The 27,137-nt window shown below is 40.2% G+C and overlaps 2 protein-coding genes and 1 long non-coding RNA gene across 5 annotated transcripts in view; 2 read left to right on the top strand and 1 right to left on the bottom strand.

Moving 5' to 3' along the window:
• Window positions 1–12,015, top strand: part of rasa1a (RAS p21 protein activator (GTPase activating protein) 1a) — a 32,821-nt gene extending 20,806 nt beyond the window's left edge. For both annotated transcript variants that reach the window (XM_023261069.3, XM_035943900.2), the window contains exons 9-26: window positions 18–96; window positions 526–649; window positions 793–949; window positions 1,115–1,202; window positions 2,706–2,786; window positions 3,022–3,179; window positions 3,322–3,398; window positions 3,516–3,688; window positions 3,786–3,945; window positions 4,169–4,311; window positions 4,759–4,874; window positions 5,016–5,099; window positions 5,218–5,285; window positions 5,380–5,468; window positions 5,561–5,638; window positions 6,308–6,442; window positions 6,555–6,634; window positions 10,531–12,015. In XM_023261069.3, coding sequence (XP_023116837.2) covers window positions 18–96; window positions 526–649; window positions 793–949; window positions 1,115–1,202; window positions 2,706–2,786; window positions 3,022–3,179; window positions 3,322–3,398; window positions 3,516–3,688; window positions 3,786–3,945; window positions 4,169–4,311; window positions 4,759–4,874; window positions 5,016–5,099; window positions 5,218–5,285; window positions 5,380–5,468; window positions 5,561–5,638; window positions 6,308–6,442; window positions 6,555–6,634; window positions 10,531–10,579 — 1,939 coding nt within the window. In that variant the 3' untranslated portion in view covers window positions 10,580–12,015. The remainder of the gene's footprint in view (window positions 1–17; window positions 97–525; window positions 650–792; window positions 950–1,114; window positions 1,203–2,705; window positions 2,787–3,021; window positions 3,180–3,321; window positions 3,399–3,515; window positions 3,689–3,785; window positions 3,946–4,168; window positions 4,312–4,758; window positions 4,875–5,015; window positions 5,100–5,217; window positions 5,286–5,379; window positions 5,469–5,560; window positions 5,639–6,307; window positions 6,443–6,554; window positions 6,635–10,530) is intronic.
• Window positions 9,745–16,578, bottom strand: ccnh (cyclin H). 2 transcript variants are annotated; one of them, XM_023261071.3, is made up of 10 exons: window positions 16,391–16,578; window positions 16,161–16,285; window positions 15,950–16,072; window positions 15,787–15,860; window positions 14,570–14,783; window positions 13,563–13,726; window positions 13,043–13,113; window positions 12,814–12,919; window positions 10,084–10,147; window positions 9,745–9,972 (listed from the first exon to the last, which is right to left on the bottom strand). In XM_023261071.3, the coding sequence occupies exons 2-10, from the start codon at window positions 16,275–16,277 to the stop codon at window positions 9,946–9,948; spliced, it is 960 nt and encodes a 319-aa protein (XP_023116839.2). In that variant the 5' UTR covers window positions 16,278–16,285; window positions 16,391–16,578; the 3' UTR covers window positions 9,745–9,945. The 2 variants fall into 2 exon arrangements, with proteins under 2 accessions (XP_023116839.2, XP_023116838.2); XM_023261070.3 differs by having other exon boundaries at window positions 16,161–16,578.
• Window positions 16,579–17,430: 852 nt separating this feature from the next.
• LOC129349069 (uncharacterized) overlaps window positions 17,431–27,137 on the top strand; it is a 33,773-nt gene continuing 24,066 nt past the window's right edge. Inside the window, exon 1 of the long non-coding RNA XR_008601912.1 lies at window positions 17,431–17,593. This is a non-coding gene — a long non-coding RNA (uncharacterized LOC129349069). The remainder of the gene's footprint in view (window positions 17,594–27,137) is intronic.

The raw sequence follows: 27,137 nt of genomic DNA, 5'->3' as shown, positions 1-27,137 counted from the left end.
TCTCGTCTCTCTGGCAGTGTTGATGACATCATTGACCATTACAAGAAAGAACAGATTGTTGAAGGCTACAACCTAAAAGACCCAGTTTCAGTGCAGGTAAGCACAGTTGTATAGTATCATTTTCGAGTGTGTGACTGTATATTGTTGACTGAATGGTTTGACAGTTGGCGATGTAAGCAGTTTGTTAAGGCTAAAATGCTAAGATTGTTAATGTCCTCACTGGCATGTTAAGTGTCTGGATTTTGATGCAAGCTTGTCGCCAGTTTAGACAAAGAAGAAAAGAGAAAGCAGAGACTGTGCAAATGTCTCTGAATTGTAAATATATATTTTGAAGAATATATGTCGCTTCAAACCTTTACTTGTTTGTTTTCTTCAAACTCTAGACTTTCTACAATTTCTCTGGAGCAAGAAACATAGCACTCAATTTAGAAAAGAAATGTAATGTCAGCTGGCCTTTGGAATAAATGGAATTACCTTGCCTTTGTTGTTATGTCACCGTTTGATTTGTTTTTGTGTTTACTGTAGCACCAGGAACAAGTACTTACTGACACAGTGGATGGGAGAGAAATTTATAACACTATCAGACGGAAAACAAAAGACGCTTTCTACAAAAACATTGTCAAGAAAGGCTACCTCCTGTTCAACAAAGGTACATATGGCATTGGTCTCGTGTGGCACTATCAATAATGACGTTCAGGAGCTTCGTGTAATGTCTTGTATGTCATTATATCAGTCTATCTTGTGTTTAGGTCAGTCAGGATATAAACTTTTTCTGGTCCCTCTCACCTTTAGGCAAAGGCAAACGGTGGAAGAACCTTTACTTCATCTTGGAGGGAAATGATGCACAACTCATTTATTTTGAAAGTGAGAAGAGAGCCACAAAACCCAAAGGGCTGATTGACCTAAGTGTGTGCTCTGTGTATGGTGTGCATGACAGTCTGTTTGGCAGGTAAGACATCAAAATACTATTTTTTTGTTTTTTTTGTCTAATTTTGCATAAAAATGCTGTGTGACAGTAATTATCTGGATACCACATAGAAGAAAATCATAGTAATGGGTATAGCATATGATACAAAGTAATTTAAATATGTTCTTTTCTGCTTACCGTTATCAGGCCAAACTGTTTCCAGATTGTTGTCCAGCACTTTAGCGAGGAACAGTACATATTCTACTTTGCGGGAGAGGCTCCAGAGCAGGCACAGGTAATAGAAGAATCAGTTTTCCCTGTCAAACACATGTACGTTTGCTTTGTTCAGGCGCAGAGTTCAGAAAAAACTGAAACTGATTGTTCTGCTTCAAAAAGCATTGCTTGCAACAATGTCAACAGCTGCTCATAGTTGCATTAACCCCCAAATGCATACCTTGGGTACAATTTTACTCCCTATGTAATGTCCCTTGCTACTCCTCCTATTTGTCTTGTTCTAGATTAATTTTAAAATATCATTTCGAATGAATGTATGAACTGAATGAACCCAAAATTGACAGCTGCATCTGAATAGTAAATTCTGTGTTGAGTGAATCATAACAGACCAATGTGAGGTGAATATACAATGTAAAAGTTTCTAGGGTCCCCAGTGAGCTTGTTATGTAATAAACTAAGTTTTAAAAAACACAGTAATAGGTATTCTGGATGAAACATTCTATTGAGCAATGTTGTAACTTCCACTTTGACCTCATGATGGCAGTGCTGTCTTGCTGTTGCAGTGTTCAAACCCAAATCTGATGATACAGGGGTGACAGGCTCACTCTGGCAGTAAAACAATGCGGCTGCAGCTGGATTACAGGTTTAGTTTAGAGTAGTATTTTTGTTCAATACTGATCACAACACCTCTGCAAATGAAGATGCACAATCACATTTTTGTGTGATTCATGAATTAGGTCATTTAAAAAGCGGAACTGACACATGAAAATAAACAGGCACAACAGTCAAGATCCAGTTAACAGAGAAGCTTGGAATGACGAGGGAATCTCAAATAGTCTGAACTGCCTCATCGCTACTCCTACAAACATAGAAATAGTTTCAGAGGACAGATTTCTGACTTGGGAAGCCAGGAGATCTCACAAATGCACTTAATTCTGTAAAACTTAACTTTCGGCTACTTTAGCCACAGCTGGAATAAAGAGAAGAGCTATCATGACTTTTAAAAGCTGATGGATGCTCTATAAATCTTTAGTTTGTCCAGATTCAGAACTGCTGCAGCTGAAACTCGCAAAATTGCTAGATCTGTCCATTTGCACTCTTTGGGAAGTAACAGTGGGCTTTGTGCAAGATAAGACAGTATAAACATAAAATATTTTTAATCTACAATGAGAAATATCAGTTTATTTGGAAAACATAAAAATTCTTCCAATATCTATGAATGATTTTGACCATTTCATAAATACCAAAACTATAGTTTGGGAGGTGTGTTGTGCTTCATACTATGCTCTGACAAGGGTACAAACTATTTATTTTAATATATGGCTTATTTTCCTATGCAAGTGCAGGGTTACTAATACATTTCAGCTTTCAGGTAACAGAGGGCCACTAGGTTGTTGGGTATAGATTTTCAGGATCACTGTAAATGAAAAAAAGCCAGGTGATTTATTCCTTTCACTGAAGGAACTAGTTACTCGCAGTGCTGACATTTGACACAAGTTCTTACAAAAAAGAACCAATGACAACTGCATGTTTCAGATGTTCTGACTGTGCTTTGTTTTTGCAGGATTGGATGAAATGCCTTCAAACGTTCTGTAGTAACCTAAGGAAAACCACTCAGCCCACCTCCAACAAGAGGCTTAGACAGGTACATAGACCATCAGCCAAAGTGTGTTTATGTAGACAGAGTATTGCAGTAGATGATTTCATCAAACAATTTTTTTAAAAAAGTATTAATTACTCTGGCGAACAGCAATGAGTAATTGATGAAGCAAAATTTGAAGTAATTGTGTTATCAGAAGTAGATGAATTCTCCAAAGTAGTACATAACATCAGCAAAATTCATGCATACATTTTGTGCTAAATCCTTCATTTTCTATCAGGTGAGCAGCCTGGTGCTTTACGTGGAGGAGGCCCACAAGCTGCCGGGGAAGTATTTCACCAACCCCTACTGTAACATCTACCTGAACAGTGTCCAGGTTGCTAAGACGCACCCGAGGGAGGGGCAGAACCCCGTCTTTACTGAGGAATTCATCTTTGAGTAAGTTTGTCATGCTTGTGTATTTTTCTCCTTTGGATTTCCCTACTGTTCTTTCTCTATATATATATATATTCCATCCAACTGATGTTTTCGTAAAGCTATATTGCTTAGAATTACAAGATGTGTCTCTCTGTTATTTTAGTGACTTATCCAGTGAAATTAACCGATTTGAAATCAGCCTGAGCAACAAAACAAAAAAAAGCAAAGAAAGTGACATCCGTAAGTATATTTGTAAACTTTAAAACAAATGTAATCGCGAAGTCTGTGTGCACCTTATTTATCTTTGCTTTGTTTTACAACTCACATTGTCAACACTTCGATTTCTCTTCCTCCCAGTGTTCATGCGTTGCCAGCTAAACCGTCTTCAGAAGGGCCAAATGATTGATGAGTGGTTCCCTCTCAGCTCCCATGTTCCTCTGAAGGGCATCGAGCCGGGCTCCTTGCGTGTACGTGCTCGCTACTCCATGGAGAAGATCATGCCTGAAGAGGAATACAGCGAATTCAAGGAGGTCTGATCCTCTGAAAAGTGCTTTTGATTGCTATGTCTGTTAACTGTCTGCTCTGTTTTTGATTTAAAATTCTGTCATTGTTGTGTGTCCTCTGCAGATGATCTTGCAGAAAGAGTTCCATGTCATCTACGCTTTGGCTCATGTGTGTGGTCAGGACCGCACCCTGCTGGCGAGCCTCCTTCTGCGCATCTTCAGACACGAGAAGGCTGAAGCCCCATTACTCAGGACGCTCAATGACAGAGAAATTAGCATGGAGGGTAAGATGCAGAAAGACAGTTAATATAAACATGCTGTAAAGAATCAACTGAAAGCATTGCAATGTAAAGACATGCTATAAGTGATACTTAAGTCTGCATTGAATTGCAGGGTTCACCTTGTTGTTTTGGTTTGTTTGTTTATTGAGTTACTGCAGCTCAGAAATATGTGCAACAGAGTGCCCGTACATTTGGATAACCTTGTCTGATTGTGCTATATCACCAGACGAGGCCACAACATTGTTCAGAGCGACCACGCTGGCCAGCACGCTGATGGAGCAGTACATGAAGGCCACAGCCACACCCTTCGTCCACCACGCTCTCAAAGACACCATCCTCAAGATAATGGAAAGCAAACAGTCCTGTGAGGTAAAGGCCGGCAAATCTGTTAGTGCAGTTGGCTCACAAAGACTCTTTGCAAGTGGATAGACAAAAAATAATGATAATAATGGCACAGCGTCCACATGACTGAGATCTCAGAGCTGCTATTTCAGCCTTGAAGGGGGAGTTTGTGTTTCTGGAGAAATATTGCTAATCACTTGCCATGTTTAGATGCATGTGCTAGATTTAGCATTTTTCCACTTACACAGCCAGGGTTATATCACAAATGCATTTAACAGTGACTGATCCATATCTACCCAGTGCACAAGATTAATGTAACACAGTAAAAACATTATATTTTTTCATTTTTATCATTACTGTACAATAATTACCTCATTAGTCACAAACACACCTTATAGATTTTAATTAATTCATCTTCATTTCTGTATCTGTTCTCCCTCTCCCCGCTCTTGTCCTTCCTTTCTCTGTTTTTAGTTGAATCCTTCCAAACTGGAAAAGAACGAGGACGTGAACCTGAACTTGGCTCATCTCCTCAACATACTGTCTGAGCTGGTAGAGAAGATCTTCATGGCTGCTGAGATTCTACCACCGTAAGTTCATAAAACTCCATGCAGATTTATTGCTCGGTTTTGTCTGTGAATTGCTTGTACCAGCAGTTCAAACAGAAATGCAAATCTGAAGACCAGGAAACCAAAATAACCCATCCGATGTCTCTGTAATGACCCATCTAGGACACTGAGGTTCATCTACGGCTGTCTACAGAAGTCAGTGCAGCGGAAGTGGCCCAACACCACGATGCGGACAAGAGTTGTAAGGTAAACAAACACCTATGATACGTATGTAGGACACGACTTTTAAAAAGCAGTCAGGATATCTTGCATTTATTATCAATGATTTCAACAATTTTCTTAACCGTATCCATTTATGTTCCAGTGGCTTTGTCTTTCTAAGACTGATCTGCCCCGCCATCCTCAACCCCAGAATGTTCAACATCATTGCTGGTGAGCATCTGTTGAAAACCATACACAAAATGCCCTGTTTCTCATGTGTGACTTTTTACAATCTGTGTTTTGCTTTTCCCATTCCTTTGTGCAGACCCTCCATCTTCAACGGCAGGCAGGACCCTCACTCTGGTGGCCAAGTCTGTCCAGAATCTGGCCAACCTCGTTGAATTTGGTGCTAAGGTATGAACTCGTAGTATTCAGATGAAATATTGTTGCTAAAGCGACGTACTTGAGTGTTGTCATTTGATGGCGAACTCTCTGTTCTCCAATAGGAACCCTACATGGAGGGTGTGAACCCTTTCATCCTGTGCAACAAACATAGGATGATCATGTTTCTGGATGAGTTAGGGGTGAGTCACGTTTGTTACTTTTTCATCAAATTATGCCGAGATGAAAAGTTTAGTTGAGTCTTGGGCTGCAGCTATCGATTATTTTAACAATCAAGTATTATATTGATTAATCGAGCAATTGTATGTCTAAGTCTTCATTTTGCATTCTGCACTTGGCATGCTCATTACAGCATCAAAAGTGGAAGTGAGCGCACTGTGCTACAGAAATAACCCTCTGGGCAAAACACAAGCACAAGCAAAGAACCACGCTGTATCGTCCATATATAGTGGAGGCAGACGATTTTGCCTCGAGGCATTTTAGTAATCAAATTACTCGAGGACTCGTTTCACTCTGAGTCGAGTCATTGACAGAAAATTAATTAGAACTGATTAGATAATTTTTGAAGTCTCGAGCAACTTGAATGCTTTTTTTTCTTATTTTAGAGTAACCTCTGTATCTTTGGCTTTAGACTGTTGGTCAAATAAAGACAGCAATTTTAAATGTCACATTGGCTTTCGTGGACATTTTGTTTTCTTACATTATGTATATGGATAAAATATTGAATCAATGAAATAATCGTCTGATTAATACGGACTAAAAAATGGTGTTAGTTGCAGCTCTAATGCAGAACCTGATGGCAGACTCTCTTTCACAAGCTGAGAAAAATGAATGATCAACTGTGTTTCTAGAATGTTCCTGACCTCCCTGAAGCCACAGAGCACTTTAGGACGGACCTGTCCCGGGACCTGGCTGCGCTACATGAGGTCTGTGCCACACACTCAGACGAGCTCCGGACGCTGAGCAATGAGAGGGGCGCACAGCAGGTCAGAGACTGATGATATCACAGCTTCGCACACGCAGGGCAATTCATGCCATCGTCTTTTTTTTTTTTTTTTTTTTTAGGAGACTTATTTAAACCCTGTTTCCTTTCTGCAGCATGTGCTGAAAAAGCTGCTGGCCATCACAGAGCTCCTCCAGCAGAAGCAGGCTCAGTATGCCATGTCCAACAGCAACAGGTAGTACTGCACTCCTCTTCTCCTCCCCATCTTCCCATCCTTGCGCCAAGTCTCCTCCACCGGAGTGCAGCCCTGAGGAGACCTAGCATGCTCTACCCTCATCACCATGGCAACCCATCCACCACCCTCCATCATGTCTTCCTCTGGTCGTCCCGCCCATTCCACCCACCTGCCATCTTGTCTTGTTCACCACAAGAGAGCTATGCAACAACAGCAGCTGAGTACAAGCGACGCAGTACTTAAAAACATAAAGAAAAAAAAACTTGCACCAGTGACTGATAGCTGTATGCACAAGAAAAATATTTTTCCCTCATAAACTGTGTTAATGATTCTGACTTGGGTACATTTCATTCCCTTCATCATGAGGGCCAAATATTAAGATTTCAAGAGGTTTCTTTGTACTCATTATGTGTTTTGATAGCACAGGTTGCCAAAGTGTATCCCCCCACCCTGTTCCTGCTCAATGAGGAAACTGACATGAAGAAGCTAGTTCTCTCAGTCCCCTTTACTGGTAACTGGATTATGGGCGATAATGCTTTTTATACTGTAATTAGTGACTGATTTATTTTAAGGTTGTGACAATATCTGCAAAGAGCTGAAACAAGCATTTCTGTCTGTTCTTTTTTTTCTTTCTTTGTTTTCTAGATTGGAACAAAGTCTTTCAGAAAAATATGGTTATTTTATATTAATAAATTCTCTTGCTGGAATCATGAGTATATAAGTGAGATGAGCAGAATTTTTTTTTTCTAAAATTGTATCAGCTATTTTTTGATTATTTGGTTGAGGCTTATTTGGAAACTTCCCAATGCCAGACACGACACATAATCAGAAAAACCAAGTAAAATGAAAGTGTTTACAGCAGTAATTTTTTTGGAATAGTACAGACTGTATCAGACATGCATGCACTTATTAAACTGTTTTTGTAAAGTAGATAATGGAGTCGTTCATTGTCCTCTGAACGTAGTGTCAAGGCTTTGTTACTTTTAAGGTATATACAGTGGGTACGGAAAGTATTCAGACCCCTTTAAATTTTTCACTCTTTGTTTCATTGCAGCCATTTGCTAAAATCAAAAAAGTTAATTTTATTTCTCATTAATGTACACTCAGCACCCTATCTTGACAGAAAAAAACCAGAAATGTAGAAATTTTTGCAAATTTATTAAAAAAAGAAAAACTGAAATATCACACGGTCATAAGTATTCAGACCCTTTGCTCAGTATTGAGTAGAAGCACCCTTTTGAGCTAGTACAGCCATGAGTCTTCTTGGGAATGATGCCACAAGTTTTTCACACCTGGATTTGGGGATCCTCTGCCATTCTTCCTTGCAGATCCTCTCCAGTTCTGTCAGGTTGGATGGTGAACGTTGGTGGACAGCCATTTTCAGATCTCTCCAGAGATGCTCAATTGGGTTTAGGTCAGGGCTCTGGCTGGGCCAGTCAAGAATGATCACAGAGTTGTTCCGAAGCCACTCCTTTGTTATTTTAGCTGTGTGCTTAGGGTCATTGTCTTGTTGGAAGGTGAACCTTCGGCCCAGTCTGAGGTCCAGAGCACTCTGGAAGAGGTTTTCTTCCAGGATATCTCTGTACTTGACCGCATTCATCTTTCTCTAATTCTCTCTAATTTTATTTATATAGCGCCAATTACAGTCAAATTGTCTCGAGACGCTTTACAGAACCCATATGCCTGACCCCCAGAGCAAGCCAAAAGGTGACAGTGGCAAGGAAAACACCCTTTTAACAGGGAAAAAAACCTCGAGCAGAACCCGGCTCTAATGTGGGGGGACCCATCTGCCTGCTGGCCGGGCGGGTTGAGAGGGACAGAAGAGGTAGAGAGGTAGAGATAGAGGGGTAGAGGTAGAGATAGAGGGATACAGATAGAGGGGTAGAGATAGGGAGGTGGGGGGGTGGGACACAAGGACCATAAAACACAGCCACACATCTGAAGCATCCAGCATCCAGCTCTGGGACCAGGGACACTCGGAGAAAGGACACAGAAAGAAACAGAGTGAATGTAATGCAATAATGGTATATATTATTCAATTCAATTGCTTCAATTGCAACCAGTCGTCCTGTCCCTGCAGCTGAAAAACACCCCCATAGCATGATGCTGCCACCACCATGTTTCACTGTTGGGATGGTATTGGGCAGGTGATGAGCAGTGCCTGGTTTTCTCCACACATACCGCTTAGAATTAACGCCAAAAAGTTCAATCTTGGTCTCATCAGACCAGAGAATCTTATTTCTCATAGTCTGGGAGTCCTTCATGTGTTTTTTGGCAAACTCTATGAGGGCTTTCATATGTCTTGCACTGAGGAGAGGCTTCCGTTGGGCCACTCTGCCATAAAGGCCTGACTGGTGAAGGGCTGCAGTGATAGTTGACTTTGTGGAACTTTCTCCCATCTCCCTGCTGCATCTCTGGAGCTCAGCCACGGTGATCTTTGGGTTCTTCTTTACCTCTCTCACCAAGGCTCTTCTCCCATGATTGCTCAGTTTGGCTGGACGGCCAGGTCTAGGAAGAGTTCTGGTCGTCCCAAACTTCTTCCATTTAAGGATTATGGAGGCCACTGTGCTCTTAGGAACCTTGAGTGCTGCAGAAATTCTTTTGTAACCTTGGCCAGATCTGTGCCTTGCCACAATTCTGTCTCTGAGCTCCTTGGGCAGTTCCTTCAACCTCATGACTCTCATTTGCTCTGACATGCACTGTGAGCTGTAAGGTCTTACATAGACAGGTGTGTGCCTTTCCTAATCAAGTCCAATCAGTTTAATTAAACACAGCTGGACTCCAATGAAGAAGTAGAACCATCTCAAGGAGGATCAGAAGAAATGGATCGCAGGTGAGTTAAATATGAGTGTCACAGTAAAGGGTCTGAATACTTATGACCGTGTGATATTTCAGTTTTTCTTTTTTAATAAATTTGCAAAATTTTCTACATTTCTGTTTTTTTCTGTCAAGATAGGGTGCTGAGTGTACATTAATGAGAAATAAAATGAACTTTTTTGATTTTAGCAAATGGCTGCAATGAAACAAAGAGTGAAAAATTTAAAGGGGTCTGAATACTTTCCGTACCCACTGTATACATATATAACAATTCTGTTTTTAATCCACAGAAACATGTATAAAAATAGCTTTATTCTTACTGCAGAACAAAGGCAAATCAAAAAACTGTTATACAGAAAATATGGCATGTACTCTTGCAAACAGTGACACTCCATTGTGTTTGGTCAATTCTGTCATATCCTTTGACAGTAAAACACTGGATTTAAGTACAGTAATAACTTAAAACTCAGTTTGACTTCACAACCATATTGTGTTCATATCAAGTCTTCATCAGTCCATTCCTGAAATAAAACAAAGTTTGTGTTATTTAGGAGAAATTCTACAAAAAGTGGTTCCACTTTGAGTGGAATTTGCCTGAATGTTGGCCTGTAGCTGATATGAAAATATCTCACCTCTTCTGTCAAACGCGGCTCTTTTGCTACATGGCCGTCTTCTTCATATCCTCTCTTCCGTTTACTGCAATACAAAAAATAATGTTAATTACCTATTACTACGAACACATCTGTGAATCACAAGTTGTTTGCAAGTCCTAAGTGTTGGTGAACCTCTTTCCTTATCTTTAGTGTTAATTCAGCCAAATCCCTGAAGTCCATCATCAACACTCATTTAGCTAGTGTTACATCTAGTCTCCACTACACCTTCATGACTTCCATTAGTAGTTGTAGTTTTTTATGTCTTCATTTTCAATTGCTGTAACTTGATTTAGAATAGTTTACACCATGTGTAAATAGATGCATACAGACTTCTGGCCCTCCTGTCAGAAGCATTTTTAATACATAGCAAAACTGAGTGATTCGTCAGCATGTGCCTTTCACAAACATGTCCACTTTATCTTACAGGATAGAGTGCACCATCATGTCTCTGGCTGCTGCCATCCAGGTAATGTGAGATATTTACGGATTTCCCCCTGAGAATCAAAGTGCGGTAGTCAGACCGCACAGCCAGCCAAAGTGAGGCCTCATCCCATGAGGTGCACAACCGAAGACTGAAGTGAGTTTGTACTTATAAGCATGTGGCCTAGATTCCTGGCAGTACAAATGCAATACGGCTGTTCTCCGTGGAAAACCACTTGCTGCATATCTGAATACTGTCCTTCCAAAGCCCTTTCCAAAATGCTTCAGACACCATCAGTGTGTTGAACTTTGACAAGTAGCCTTGTCGTGTGAGACCTTGAGGAGTTGATTTCTACGAAGATCTGAGATACAGCGAACTGCAGAAAAGTCTGAACTTCTTTTCTCCTGGTATTCCTGCCACTCCCTCAGAAGTGGTTGGTGACTGACACGGAGCCAGACACCCTGATCGGCCGCTCCTTTCTTTGGAAAACAAAACTTGTAATGACATTAGAGGGGAGGCAATCCAAAGCATCGAAGTAGCGTTTTCTGCTGTCATCAGGGAATTTAAACATAGCACCTCTTTCCAAGACGACACAAGCCTTAACTCCCTTTCTACTCACCGTGCCCTCACCCACGTCACCTGATTTTATGATAAGCTCTTCCTCCAAACCATTGAAAACTTCCACTGTCTTTGTGTATAAACTTCCACGCAGCACTGGAACCACTTGTTACATTTTTATACACTGCATTGTTTGTTGATATTATCTGCTTAGGCTTCTATAGAAATAAATTGTGTTTGTGTATGATGTAGCTGAACAGAGCTGAAAGATAGTCAAAGCGTTTGTAGGAGATACCTGTAACCTGTCCTGTGCATGTGTTAACCCTGAATGGATCCTGCTATCGTGTATGGGCCTACATATATGCTGCTCTAACAACCATCACCTGAACTCCTTCTATGCCTTTTGGATGTAAATGAAAGCTTTCATGCATTGCAGTCTCTCTCTCGCTCTCTCACTATCACAGGTGGGGTTTTCAACACACCTGTGCACCGACTGTTTTCATATAGATCCACCCTGAGAAGTCATGCCATGCACAGATTTATCAAAGTCATGAGGGTCGGCCTCGTGTGCCTCCTTAAACGATCCAAGCAGCTGCAAAGTGAATCTGTGCCTGTCATAGCTCAAAAGTTTACCAAACTGTTAACTGTAGTTGCACTTAAGATACCACGGACCTCACCAAGTGTTAACAGACGAGTGGCAACGAATCAGCCTGAGAGTCTCCTCATCAGCTATACCACTATCAGCTGTGCTACTTGGTATGGGTGATGTAGGTAGCGATGCGGCATGCTGTTGTACTTCCTTTCTGTATTTCATACAGCTGATGATGATGTGTTCCTTTTTATTTTTCTACCTGATACTGAACCTTGAACCTTTTGCATCTTAGATACGACAACTGGGCTTAAATAAAACTGTTACTACATATGACAATGGATACCTGGAGTTGATCACTTGGGGAGTGGGGTGATGGAATTACATCTGTGATTACTAGGGATACCCAAGAATATCAGACCACCGATATTATCGGCCCGATATTGGCATAAAAATGTAATATTGATCAATATCGTTAGCTTTTTTTTTTGCCTATCATGAGAACCGATAAAATAACGTCTGGATTTCGCCGGCATTTACCAGACTCAGAGGGAGAGAGGGAGAATGTGAGCTGTTGTTTGAGACAATTAAAAAAAAAATATATATATATGGAAAAACATGGCATTTTTTCCATAACTTAAGTTGAAGTAGTTTTCTTATTTTGCACAGTGTTTACATTTGGAAAGCCTTGTTGCATTTGACAATGCAAATGCATCACAGTAAAATTAGGCAGGAGATATGCGATGTTACCTAAAATTAAACAGCCCACATGTATCGGTATCGGTTGATATCGGAATCAGAAATTGAGAGTTGGACAATATTGGTTATTGGCAAAAAAGCCAATATCGGACATCCCTAGTGATTACACATACTAGTGCGCCAGTGCTACAAGGACAATTTATATTCAGTAAAATTAGTATTGTCACAGTGAAACAAAAAATACTCCACTCTTATTGCACCTTAATGTGGAGTAGATAAAGAACTAGGGATTATTTGTTTATGGTTTTAAATGTTATTAAGAGTTTGCAGCTTCACAATTATATTCTGACTATTAAGATCTGTGGTGTGACGATATATTTCATACTGATAAAAAAATATATATCTTTTAAGCAAAAATGAGCAGGTCACTTCATCTCCTTACTTGCTTGAACTTCCAAATTCAGCATGAATCCTCTCCAACCTCTGTTTGTAAACATTCACCTCCTCTGGTTTGGGCAGTTCATACTTCTTTAGGAGGGTTTTCATGCCTGAATGAACAGAGAAAACACTCATATCTCAAGACAAGACTTGCTCTGTGTGCTGCACAGTGAGGCTCAAACAGTTCAACATCGCCATCTTGTGGTATCAAACTGGAGGCGCAGTTCACTCACGTCTCATTGAGTCGTACATCTTTAAGAGAGTCTCTTTGTCCTCTTTCAGTCCCAAGCATTCAGTCAGGTAGCTAGATGTGGGAAAAAATAAACACAGGAGATTGTATTCAAGTAACATATAAAAAGGAAAAAATAATAGCTTCTATAGATTTTTGTGAGAGAAATGCGCATGTTAAGTAATTCCTTTTTACTCCGACTCAGTTACTGGTTTCAGCCCTTTAATTACTGTACATTCTAAGGACTTAGCCAGCCAGCCAGTTTTCAGGGTTCAACACCTGAAATTTCAAAACAGTATTTTTGCTTTGGTGTAATGTACAGAACTAATTTAACATCAAACACATTAGGGGAAAAACATCCAAGTAATATACATTTTGTAAAGAAATCCAAAGGCTGCTGTTGTTGTACCAAAGTGAGGATTAGATTCTTTAAAAAGCAGAAGACAAAAAAATATTCCAGACCCATGACTTAAAATTCAAACTCACCACTGTTGCATGTTTTGAATTAAAAACAAGTGACCTACCTCTCCAAGTTGAGGCCGGCTCTTGAAGCGCTATTCAGAATAGCTGTAATAGCGATCTGAGATGGGGAAAACAGCAGCCCTGCATCTGTCAAGGCTGCCTGTGTCAGAAAGTCATCAGCACTCTTCCTCAGTGACTCTGGGTTCTCCAGTGTGGGGTATCTAGTCTGATTGATGAAATGTGTAAAAAGGCAGCAATTTAGTATGTTATGAGCTTGTGTGGTGTCTTGCCCAATTTTGGTGGCCACATGTTTGTGAGGGGACTTTTTAATTCATGAGTGACCACAGTGAAGGAAATAATGCTTAAAACACATTGATCAGTTCACTTGAGTTTTGTGTCTTGTATTTTTGGCCATTTCAAACTTGTTTTGTGGCTTTGTGACTGCAAATTTGTGTTGTTTTGCTGTTTTTCCATATGTGTCTATGTGATCAGTGTTGGGACACTGGTTGATTAGGCTGAGTGGTTACAGCTGCTGCATCCGACGCACCTGCTGGACTGATTGGTGACACTCCTTTAAAAGACAGACTCCTGAGCTGTTCAGATGGGCTCCGACTTCAGAGAACTGCACATCATATTTCTCTGTTTGTTTGAGAGCGGGTGTCAAATAGCTCTCTTGTGAGAAATAAAGCCCCTTTGAATTGTGTTTACACCCTAAGCTCATTTATTTCACCCTCCCCTCCTTTTGTTTGGTTTTGTTTATTATAATTCTTCCAGCCATTTTGGCTGGCTTAGTGGGTGATAGAGGCAATCTACCTCTATCACCTTTCCGAACCCATTTTGTGACCTTTTGTTTGGTTTATTTGTGTTGGGGTTCTTTGTTTTGTTACGGTTTTCCTTTTGATACTTTAATAAGGTTTGGGGTTCTGGGTATTTTCCTGGGGTCCCGCTTGGGAAACGTAACAAATAGAACAAGACAAATAATCTAATTACTACAAAATGATCTAGATTATTGCTGTGACCATTTTTGTGTTCAACATTAACATTCAAAGCCCTGGAGGGGACCACCCACCTTGAGGTCGATGAGCAGACCCTCCATGGGTCTGTAAGGGTTGTGGACCACCAGGTGAAAATTGAGCTGCTGGATCAGCAGCAGCTCATACTCCAGAATTTGCTCAAGAACCTTCTCCTGTCCTGCTGGGGTCTCCTGCAGAAGATTGCCCACAAACTGTGTGCTGGACACATTGAACTCGTCCACTTTACAGGACAAGTAGGCACATGTCAGCCTGAAACAAAAAGGTGAGGTTGTAACAGGTTGAACTGACTGCTAAGAACGAGGTCTGAATAAACAATTTTGGTATTGTATACCGATTTATTCAACGCTGAACTGGGTGTGATGCTTTGTTTTAAATGATTTTCAAATTTTAAATAGACTTCCACACACTGTTTAACTTGCAGAAATACATTCACAAACGGTTTGGTACAAGCAGAAGCCACCGTAAACAGGGAATTGCTGTAACTCTGCATCCACATCCCACACACTAAAGGAAGGCATTGACAAAACACCAAATGCTGAAGCCATATTCCTCAGAAACGGATGTAGGTTGCCTAAGTAGATGGCTTTGCAATTGCAATGAAGTGTACAAATTTCAGAAAGTAAATGAAGCTGAGATCACTAAACATAGCAAAGAGGAAAGATTAACATGAAAAAAAATTCTGTCAACAATAAATAAAGTCACGCCCTCCTCAGCACAATATATAAATACAGTCAGCATCTAAGCATCTAGAATCCATTTGAAGCTTTTGCAAGCGTTCATTCCTCTCCTATGCATCTGCCTCATTAAGTCATGTGCAAAGAGTGTCTTTATCTTAGTTTTAATTGAATAAATGTTAAATCATTATCAAGTGTTAAATCAACATATTTATCCATGTCGTATCACTCTACATGCATCTACCGTAAACACTTTTTCTCAGATGGAGCTATTTAAGATGTGGCTAAAAGCTACCTTCAGTGCATACAATGAAACTCATAATCGGTTTTTAAAATGTTGCAATGAACAACATACTATACGAGCACGGCTTCCAAGCCGACCAAGGTTTCCCAGCAGAACACCACATAGTACCAAAATGATCAATGTTATTCACTTCTCCTGGCAGTGGTCATAATGTTGTGGCTGATCAGTGTAGCTCTCATTTGGCTCTGTAGTTTTTGGTGTGTTTTTAAACTGCATGATCCAATTAAAAAAGATCTTTCACTACTCATTTCTTACCATGACAGTCACTACTCACATGATAATCCTGGGGTGGTACTCCATAATGGAGTTGTTCAGGTAGAATCTTCTGAAATACATGGCAGCAGTACCCTGCGCAGATGAGACACATGTGGTTCAGGTGTCTGTAGGCCCAAAGGTCATTTTGTTGAGGCTAATCTGTAAACAAACTACATACATACCACCACAGACTTGGGCATCGCAGGTTTAAAAGCGTTGCAGAAGTCCAGCAGCCTCCTCTCATAGTGTCGGAACAAGACGTCTTCCTCATGACGCTCCAAGAACATGGACTTACTCACTCCATGCTGAGGAACAGGTGAAGGAAACTCACACAGTGGCCTAAACTGGCGTTTGTTTCTAAATACTTAATATTGTTTTGTCTCTGCTACTTACCTTCCCGCTCTCTAATGCCTTGTTACGGAATTTCTGATTAGCTTTGTATCTCATGTGCTCCAGTTCATCTTCACTTTTAAAAATCCAGTACTTTCTCTGAGAGCTGTTGTGGAACATGACGGCTCCTGAGAGAATAAGTGAATCAAATATGCCCCAGAAAAAAAGTGAAAACGTGAGTAAAAGTTAGTCTGCTGCTCAAAGAATGGCAAGTTAGACATCCAGTAACATACGTTCTTTTGGTCTGAATTGAAGCTAATCCATCAAAGATAATTTTGTGGTGCGAAACAACATATAACTGCACAAAACCGCCTGTTTATTTCTTCGCCTAACTTCAAAACCACCGTCTTAATATACAAAAATATCAGCAATAACAAAGCCGATGCGCGTCGACATTATTTTACATCAACGCCGTCTCCTGTTGATGACGCTAAGGGCCTACCGTAACTCTGGATGCAACGCGCATCCTAAATCTCTCTCTCTCTCTCTCTGTCTCTCTCTCTCTCTCTCTCTCTCTCTCTCTCTCTCTCTCTCTCTCTCTCTCTCTCTCTCTCTCTCTCTCTCTCACACACACACACACACACACACACACACACACACACACACACACACACACACACACACACACACACACAATGCTTGACAATATTTTCTTTTCTTTTCTCCCCTTCTCCTTTATTTGAGCCAAACTATATTTACGATATACGATATTTAAGCAAATAACCTCCGACATAAACCTTACATTTAGCTCATTTTTACAGCTTTATTTGTGTTATCCTGTATAGTGCCATCAATTCAAGTAGACCTAATATAACAGGATGTCACTCATTCAAAAATGAACCACTAACCTATAGAAATTAATGCTAATTCCAAACCTATTTAAAAGACGCAACCAGTTCTTACCTAATGCAGCTTTATATTAAGTAGACTAATCATGCCACCTAAGCTTGAGGTTTCAGACTTTCTGTGCCCCACATTCAAACTCTATCAAGCATGCACTTGCAAAATAATAATTAAAAAAGGGAATAAATAGCCTGAAGTGGAAAAAAAAATTATATACACTGATGATTTGTCCTCATTGGCCTGCATTGCTTCTCCACTTTTTAAATGTACCCATCCAAACCCACGTGGATGAAAGTTCAGAACCCCGCAGCTGCTTCATGTCAGATGCTCGGATTCTGGTGGTTTTACACGGAAGAGCGCAACAGAAACTGAATCAGTGTGCTTAGACAGACCCGCTCAGCCCCCACCAGTGTTTCCGTATACCGTGATTTGCATAAACATGAGTAATTTATGAATAATAAATGCCCTTGCGTTCTGCGGGAGCCGTTAATTTGCATATCACCGCAGCTACAGTTTTATTTCCTTAGTGCGTTGTTATCACGAAGCCCTTCAAGCCCGCATAAACCCGAATCAAAGACATAATGCTTTAACAGGTATGTGCCGAGGACGGTTTTTAAAAATATATATATAATCTGTTTCTCTACAGTGGCTAAAGATATGTGAACTTTTACGTGTGCGCGCTCCGTGTGTGTGTGTGTGTGAGGCTTGTAAAGACGCTGTATGTTCAACGTGCACCAGGCTTCCAGACTACAGTATCCATCGCTCGGTCTTGCCCTGCAAATTGCATAAACATGAAGTGCCGATGCATTATTGATGAGACCATTGCAACGTTTACTGTATGTGCGCACATGTGAGCGCGCATAGGATGCCTGCTTTGCGTGCGTGTGTGCGCGGCCGTGTGTCTGAGCTGACAGTAGTACACCTTTCCTTCTGCTATTCCGCAGTGTGATGACTTCTTTTTCTCTATCTTGTGTTAGAATGTCTTGAAACATAGGCTGTTAAAGGGTTTTTTCATGCATTTGTGTTGAATTTTCTGTGTATATTTTGGCTATAATGAGACTCCACTGCATCCTTTTTATTCACAGAAGAAATGCTTGGATGCTTGAAAGTGAGGCAGCAAGTAAAACTTGGTGTGTGTGTGTGTGTGTGTGTGTGTGTGTGTGTGTGTGTGTGTGTGTGTGTGAGGGATGGTTTTGAAGACATTTTTAGGTAAGCCATGTGTGTGTCTCTTTGAGTAAAGGTTGTTCCTATATAATGTGACAGGCAGTGTTTTATGGGAAATCAGACTTGGGTGATTTGCTGCCACAGCCACATCAACTGAATGATCTTCGAGCCTCCCTGATCAAGTTAGTCTCCCACAGTCAAGTCCTGCACTCTTGTCTGTTAGATTTTCAGCTGCATATGAAAACCTTTCCGGGCATAGAAAATGATTGCAATTCATGGACACAAAGTCAGCTAAAATTTGGCTTGGATGCTGTGTGAAGCATCACCTTGGCTGTACACAGCTTTGTAAACTATTCATGACGGTGATAATGCTGAGGAGGAGGAGGATAATCCCCCAACCCCGTGGCCCGCCTTCCCCGTCTCGTCTATGAAGTGACTTTCTCAAATGAAAGAAAATAATTTAGAAATAGCCTAACCTTGACAACGATGCAAATGATTTCTTTGACCAATGAGCTCGCCTAATCTGTCTTTCTTCACCCGCCCCTGCTCTGGTTCCTCGTGTTTGCTGCACCGTTCAATCCATTTCGGCTTCACGTGCCAACAATTAAATCCTGATTCAAACTGCCTTTTAAGTGCATATTAATTTTCTGCCCTCCATCCCCCAACACCACCACCACCACTTATTGGTACCGTGGTTGCCATGGCAACCAGGGGTGGCAGTGCTGATGTCAGAGACTCCACCAAGGACACTCATGCAGGCACTGGGTCAGGTGATATGTACCGCTGCTGGCCATCAACCAACACCCAAGAACAAAATGGCCGACATCCCCGCCGCATATTCTTCTGTTTTTCTTCCTGACGCGTTGGGAGAGTCTCTCTTTGCAATAAAACGAGGAAGTGCACGTGTGCTCGCCTGATACCTTCTTTGTTTTGATGATATGTGTGATGTGGATGATGTGGGATATTGTCAGTGTGATTGGTGTGACCGAAACGCATCACAGAGCTGAGCTGTCTGAGCCCCTCAGAGATCAGCTGTCTATCTGAAGAATTTAGAAATCTGTCTGGCTATTTAAGTGCATTCACATCTGTGTGTGCCTTTTGTGTTTGAATGTGTCCGTACATTGGTTTCCTCAGGTTGGCATTAAGCAGCCCAGGATTTTTTTAATTAATTTTTTTATTTTTGCCTTCCCCTCCCCCTCCCCTCCCCTCCCCTCCAGACACTCAGCGCTCCCCCACCGTCTCTTTCTCTCTCGGTCTCTAATTGTGCTTTGTGTCTACCTCCATCTCCATTCAAATCCAGACTCATTTGCATACTGCCGCTGTGTGCTGGACAGCTCCCCAGCTGTACAGTACAAAACTAAATGAGGAACACAGACCCACTTTACGTGACGTGAATACTAAGCAGCGAGGATAGTCATTTTCCTGTTTCCTGAAAATACTGCTACCTGGGAGATGAGGGGTAAATATGAAGGAGTACGGTTGTATCAAATCAGTGCATCCAGAGAAGGACAGGCATTGCTAGGCGGAACGGGGATGCTGATATAGAGGCAGAGTTTATTATTTTTAATAAAACAAGACCCAGCAGAAGATATCATATACTCTAATTTGACAAAAAGTTGTCACATCTGCTGTGATGTACAAAGGAATTTGTTAATAAAAGGCAGGTTTGCATTCATGTTAGTATTCAGACGTGTGCTGTGGTCCTCCGACTTCGAATGTTTTTGGAAAATACTGCTTTAAGCTCATACCTGTAGGAAAATAGTGAATTGAAGCAGCTTTTTGGGACCAATCACATCATAATTGCTCCCTTTTTGACCACATATCAGCAGGTTTCATTTGAACCCAGCTGCCCCCCTGGCGTTTCTGAGGCCTGACTCTGACTCTCATGAATTTCACCGGTGAGACCTGCTCAGCATCGAGGAATTTTAGGGACATTTTTGCTTGACTGCACGGAGACACGTAATTATGTTGTATTTTTGATGCACTCCAACCACACTTAACAGAACGTGTTAAGCACACTCTTAATGGGAACCTTAAAACCCCAAGGCCAATTTTCATTTCGAGCTCTCTAGCATATTGGTAGAGATTTGTGACATTTCAACTCATTTTAGTGTTCAATCAAAGCCATAGCTCCAGGGCAGAGCACTGGCATGCTCTTTACGGCAAATCCAACTGTCCTTGGTTTGCTATATGCATACAGCTTCTTCCTCCACAGTCAGACCTTTGAGAATTGGATGAAATTTGATGACCCATTATAACTTTACCTTGAAGACAAATGCAAACAGTGCAAAAAAAAAGTTTCTGATTTTTTTCCCCTCACCTCGGTAAATTCAGATATAAATGTTTTATTTAGAAAACAAAGTCACTCACGATCATTTGGAAATGGCAGCCAAGATTTAAATCACTGGGGAGTGAAAAACACGTCGTGCTCCATCATTCTGAGAACCTTGATGAAAATGTAGAGAGGGACAGATTCAGAGTGATGCTAAGGTGCCGTAATTCTGGTAAAAATCCAATCCCTCACAGAACAAGGCTCCAACAAGTCCTCCAAATGACCCTTTATATGAGTGTGGAGTGTCCTCACCTTTCCAAACAGCCAGACCACATGGGTGAAATGCTGTGCTGGTAGAATAATGTTTGACCTGTCTTTTGGCTCTGTTCTCTCTGTCTTATGAAAAGCTTGAGTGTGTAAATCTTCTTCATTTTTTTTGTTTTTGCTTTTAAAAATGTTTTATTTCCAATAGATCAATATAATGTTATCAGAATTTCAAGCATAAAGAAACTAAAATTCTGAAACTAAGCTAATCCTAGTGTCACACAGTAATACAAAACACCCTGGTCTAATTGTTACATTTGAAATGAATGCATTCTGCTTGCTGATATTTAGCCATTTTTATATAAATCCTCCAAAATCAGCTCTTTCTTCCTGATAGCTACATTTTTTACTGATGAGTACTATCGCTAAAGCAATGTGTGTATGCACACGAATGAATGCATGTGAGTGTACACGAGCTGTACATCAGTGTGAATTTGCTCGCAGTGGGGGGTTATGCATCTTAATCTAATTAAGAAGTAGGTGCCTGCATATAGATGAAGAATTATGAGCTTCAAATTGGGGGAGGGGAGCTGTGTTTGATCAAGTCAGGTTGCCCAGCAACCCAAACCATTTATTTCAGGCGAAAAAGAAAAAAAGCCTTCTAAGATTTAATAATCAGGTTGTCTGCATTAAAATGCAAAAGAGGGTGGCAGGCTGCACCTGAAGGACAGCAAAAATTAGGCAGGCTAAATTCTCGACTTACAGGTGAATTGCTGACCTTCTGCAGTCGGCGCCTGTCAGAGTGAACTCTCAAAAGCTGCAAATGAGCCTAAATAAGCTTTCGAATGAAGCTTGTAAAAATGAACGTGAATAAAACTGAAATAGCTGTGTATTTTTCTCATTTTGTTATTTATTAATTGAGGATGCTCAAGTGAGTCTAAACACAGTCGTTATAAATGAAACAGGATGCTGATTTTCAGTTTTCGACTCACAGGTTTCACAGTTTGCGTGCTTCATTTATTCCCAAAAGATAAAACCAAATAAAATTACAGACAGATAAAATCACACACAAAGGGAAAAAAGGCCTTTTATATAAAAATAACACCACATTTGGTACATTGACAGCACATATTTAAATAGATCCTGTTTTTTCATATTTTCTCTACCTATAATTGTAGTGTTTTTATAAAAACATATTTAACAAATATCAACGGCTACAAGGGATATTTCTGGCTCTCTTTGTGGCTTCTCTAATTGATACTGCAGAAGCTGGCTGTTGAAGTGCTCCTGCTATAATCACTGGCACCCTCCCCTCTTTTGTTTTCCTAATTGCTGCCATCCCTTTTGTTGGAGAGCATTCTTATAAGTGCATCAATCCCTGCTGGAGAGCACTGAAGGCTTCCTGCAGACTTCCTGTGGACTTCAACAAAAAGCCCTGTCAGGTAGATGAGCCATTAGTCACCAGTCTACATTGTCTCTGACAAATCTGACGTTTCAAGTACAAGCATAATTCCAAAGCACTCGGTGTGCTGCGCAAATTGCATGCATTTTATCCTGGAAATGTCATAAACGTTGGGTTGAACTTTTACAGAAAACATGTTGATGTAAAATGTTGATTTGGATCTCTGCTCAGTCAAATCAGATTTCAGCAAAGGAATGGCAATTTAAAATGTATAAATCTAAATGTAATTGTCAACAATGATTACTGTTATTATGATTTGGACTGTTATTTGACTGTAATTGATTTTGTTAAATCATTTTAACAAGGATTTAAATTTGTATTTGTGTTGCTGAATTTATATCTACCAAACATTTGCACTATTAAAAAGCACCTAAAACATAATAATAATAATAATAATAATAATAATAATAATAATAATAATAATAATAATAATAATAATAATAATAATAATAATAAATAAGTCGGAAGCTGGAATTGATTTAGAAACATTCCAAGTTCTTGTCTGTTTTATTCTTTATGTGCAGAGGTTTAAAGCTGGATATATTTGTATAACTTCAGTGTAATCAGTAGTAAACTGTGCCATAATACCCAGATTAAATAATGCCCTCTTGTGGTCTTTGTGTGAGGAATATTGAGAGGAATCAAATTTATAATTAATACCATCAGCAGTACAAATAAACGCTGATGCGTCTGTTCCTTTTCCTCAAAGTCCAAATGCACTCCCATGCTTACATCACATTTTGCATTATGGTAATGCGTTCATTTACTATTTTAATTATGTTTCTTGAGAGGTTCATGTAACAGAACCCCCCCAAACACACACACCCTTGCACGCACACACACTGACTCATTCCTTTCTGTGGATGAATTACTCTTTCTTTTCACTAGATGGGGTAAGAGCATCATTTAATAGGCTGTGAAAGGGAGCAAATGTTGCCCCATTGCACCTTTGCAAATGCTGGTTTTTTGATAAAACTCAACTTAAATTCTTTTTTTTTCTAGAGATCCAGGGTCTTAACTTGTCACCTTTGCAAGTTATGCTGAAGAAGGTCCTCCCCTCTCGAATTTGCTTATGTGTGAGCAATATTTACCAAAGCAGAAACACAAAAACATCCCATACCACAAAAATTTATACAGAAATATCAGTTCTGCTTTGTTTTTACAAATGTATTTTGCAGACTTGGAAGGATTTACTGCATAGGTGATTTGCAGAGCTTCTGCTGCAGACCTAATCTGTGTGTCTGTGCATTTGTTTTTTAACAAAATATTTCTGCAAAGCACATCTTCCCCCTGTACAATATACCGGAATCTATTTTAGATTTCATTTCATACTTTTTCTCATATATTCAGACTCTCAAAATTGCATTTCTCCTCCATTCATAAACTTTTTTCCCCCTTTCTGTTCTTCTTTCCCAGCACCCCTCTGCTTCATACATTCATTTCAGAGTAGCATATCATTAGCTCATGGTTGTGTTATGGCCTGCTGTTGTTCATCCCAGCCTAGCTCCTCAGTGTGCCTGAATTGGCATGGGAAAGAGAAGGGGAGAGCTTAACCGCCAGAACTGTGAGACTCTGTGGAGATGACAAGTAGCTCCTTGATTAACCCATAGGCTGGTTGAGCAGACCCACACTTTGCCTGTGTTCTTTATTCATTTCCCTTGTCCCTTTCTTTCAGAAAGAGACCCAATAGGGCCCAGCAGGTGAATGTAAAGAAACGCGAGAGGACTCCCCTCCGATCAGCCTTTCAGACCCAGACAATGGGCCAGCCCACCTCTTGTACTGCTGCATTAAAACCCTGATTAAAGCTCTTCCTGTTAGCGATTGATTGAGGATGCAAAGCTAAAACCAACAAAAACCCGCACTGCTGAGGCCTGATAATGACCGGGCCCCACCTACAAAGCACAAGCTTCAAATGATTAGTGGGGTTTTGTTTTCTTAGTAGGTGTGTGAGTGCGAGCGACTGAGTGTGTGTTAGAGAAAGGGAGAGGTGAGGGAGGAGAGGTTGTCTAACCATACCAGGAGGTCTTCAGACAGATAGCTCTAATTAATCAACAGGCTCTCTGGGAAAAAAAGGGGAAAAAACAAAACTTTCCTTCTTTTTTTCTTTCTTCCCTTAAAGAGCTCTATTTTATTTAGCAGTGACAGTGTGTATGTATCATTATGTGTCAATAGCTTAAAAACTTTGCTGTGACTTAAAATGTATTAAATACAAATGTAGGATTATATGTACATTTAACAGGATGTATTAAGTCATCCATTTAAAAAAAACATAAACTAAATGAATTTTATTTATCTTCTCTTTTGGCCACGACATTTTAGGATTTTTATATAATGATAAAAGTAAATATACATAAAAATGTGTGTGCATTTGTGTTAAAATACACATTATAGACTGGATTGTGTGTTTTTAAATCCTCGTCATTATTTGAAGCGGTCCGTGTTTTAAACTGTACACATTTACTTTCTTTAATCATGAGCAGCATTACGAGCAGTAAAATGACTACAATTGTCTGGAAACATATGCCTGAGGTCGGTTTAGAACTTTCACATGCTTATCATAATCACGTTTGGAACTGTAGATTTTTAACACACTTGTCATTGTTATGTAAACAGCCTTTTTTTGCATGTTAATCCTTTTATGAGAGAACATTAGCGAGACGCATGACGACATGGGAAATGATTTGTAGGGAAGACGCCAAGAAGACTTTAGCAATATGCATGAGTGTGTGTGTGTGTGTGTGTGTGTGTGTGTAGCGAGAGAGAGGTTCTTCAAGAATCCATAAATATTGCATTTCTTTGTTTGACGGATGTTTGACACATTTTCATGTTTCCTCAACAAATTCCACTGTCATATTTTTCCTTTTGTCAGTCATCTTCCAAACAGCAGATCCTGACAATTATCCCAGAGAAACTCCTGATCAAAACCACCTTATTCTCTCTGCTGCTCAGCTCCATCACACACTGATTCTGCATCACTCCCTTCCTCTTCCTCTCACGCAATCTTTTTTTGATTCCAGATCTGTGTGTTGCAGCGCTCATCAGTTCAAATGCAAAAATTATATTTACAAAGTGTTCGTGTCATCTATATTTCACAGATTTTTGTAATGTCTGTTTGTTGATGCATGTGAGTTATTACAGTGCTGCTCTGCCATGCAGAAGGCTTCCCTCTGCCCTGTAACGAAGCGGCTAATTCACAGTTTGCAACAGAGAAGAGCTTTGTGCGTTTCCTTTAATTACAGGCTTCTCTTAATGATGGAGATGTCAGCTTAAAAATATTAGCAGTGGCTTCAAACATAATCCTTTGTGGCCGTTTTAACTTTTGGGTTTTCTTTTCAAAGGGGTGTAAATTTAGAGAATTACACGTTTTGAGTAGGATCATCATATTATCAAATTCTGGACATGTATTTATTATTTAATATTTCCAACCTGGGCCAGTTTTTAAAATAATTACCACATTGTTGAGCTGCGAATTTTTAATAGGAACAAGCATGTGCTTTTGCATGCTTGAAACTACAAGAAAAAAAAAGTCTTTTTATTCAGACATTCCTGGAGTGTTTGAATTGTAGGAGAGCGAAAAATAGAGACAGACAGGTAGAGGAAGACACTGAGGAGGCCCTCAGGCTACAGTGAGGGTCCTGGGCAGATTGGCTCTGGGGCTCCACAACGATCCTCACATCCCACACATTTATCAGAGTAGGGTTAGCGTACCACACGGTGCCTACACTTACACTGTGCACTCATGCAAACACACACACGTTTAGACCCAGACATCCGCCTACGCCCACTGTAAGCCTTATAGCCTTTTTAACTTCTCCGCACACCCCTTCCTCCTACTCTACTGTTATTAGCCTCACACAATCAGACTGCCTGACTACACCTCCCGGCATGTATATGAGTCAGAACGACCTGCAACTCAGTTATTTTCAAGAGCATAATTGGTCCATGTGTAGTGTGTGCAACAAATTGCCAGTGCAGAATCGCAGAAATGGTGCAGGGAAAAGACATTAGTAAGACATTACTAAAAATTGATAAGATTGTGTAGTTATTTAAGGTTCTCCATGGAATAACAAATATCTCCCAATATGGTAAAAAAATTATAACAAAAAAAAAAAGCACGATATGTTTTTGATTACAGTTGTAGGAGTTTTTCTTTTATTCTTGCAAGTTAAAGCCTTTGCAGCTCAACTTAAGACTTGTGTTTTTTTATTGTATATGGTCAGGGAGTCTTATTTAGTTTTACATGAGGTAAGTAGGGCCTCAGGCACATGGAAAGAAGATTCAACTTCTAACTGGGAATCGATCTCTCTTTCATTTGCACCTTGTACATCTCTTTTCTCTTCAGAACCTTTTTCTTTGCTCATAGAAACGGACATTAACTATACCTGGCAGGCAGCAAGTGGGATAAGAGCAGGGGTCTGTTGGTAAATCCAGCCTGGTTTGTTGTCCGACTCTAACAACGTCTACATCAAGTCCTCTGACTGAAAAGATATGAAATACTCTTTCTGTGTTTCACTGCTGTTTTGCATTCACCCTGGTGATTTATTATAGATACAACAGTGTTAGTCTGTGCATAGAAGTCTGCTGTTCATGTAAATTTATAGTGGGTCTCAAATGAATGACCATAAGAACTATGCAGTGCATAAGATGAGTAACATATGGACAAGAACTGACAGTTGTGATTAAACTGTAGTCTGTATTGTGTGTATTATGTCTATTTTTAATTCAAATATATGGATGCGTTATCACACTGTTCTGATTTATGTGTTTTTGAGGATAAATCTGATAATGTGGAATTAAGATGGTGGGAAAACACTTTGGCAGGCGTATTTCCATGCCCTACAATAACCACAAAGAGTGGCAGCCTCGACACAACCCCTGTCCTCAGCTCCAACCCCCACCCTTGTCCTTGCCCCCACCAACCCAACCTTAACAAACCGTAGTCCTCCACAGCACAAACAGCCGCACGTTGTCACAC

Source organism: Amphiprion ocellaris, chromosome 6, assembly GCF_022539595.1.
Source record: "Amphiprion ocellaris isolate individual 3 ecotype Okinawa chromosome 6, ASM2253959v1, whole genome shotgun sequence".
NCBI classification, from domain to species: Eukaryota; Metazoa; Chordata; class Actinopteri; family Pomacentridae; genus Amphiprion; species Amphiprion ocellaris.
The sequence above is the reverse complement of the archived record's forward strand: the minus strand, read 5'-3'. Positions and strand labels throughout refer to the sequence as shown.

Bases quoted from the DNA above. Each gene is read 5' to 3' on its own strand.
- ccnh (XM_023261070.3), bottom strand. From the start codon at position 16,277: ATGTTCCACAACAGCTCTCAGAGAAAGTACTGGATTTTTAAAAGTGAA. The intron at 13,727-14,569 runs GTGGGTGGTCCC...TTCATCAATCAG, and splicing joins GTCTGCTCATCGACCTCAAG to ACTAGATACCCCACACTGGA. The intron at 13,114-13,562 runs GTAGGTCACTTG...TCCCACATCTAG, and splicing joins GCCGGCCTCAACTTGGAGAG to CTACCTGACTGAATGCTTGG.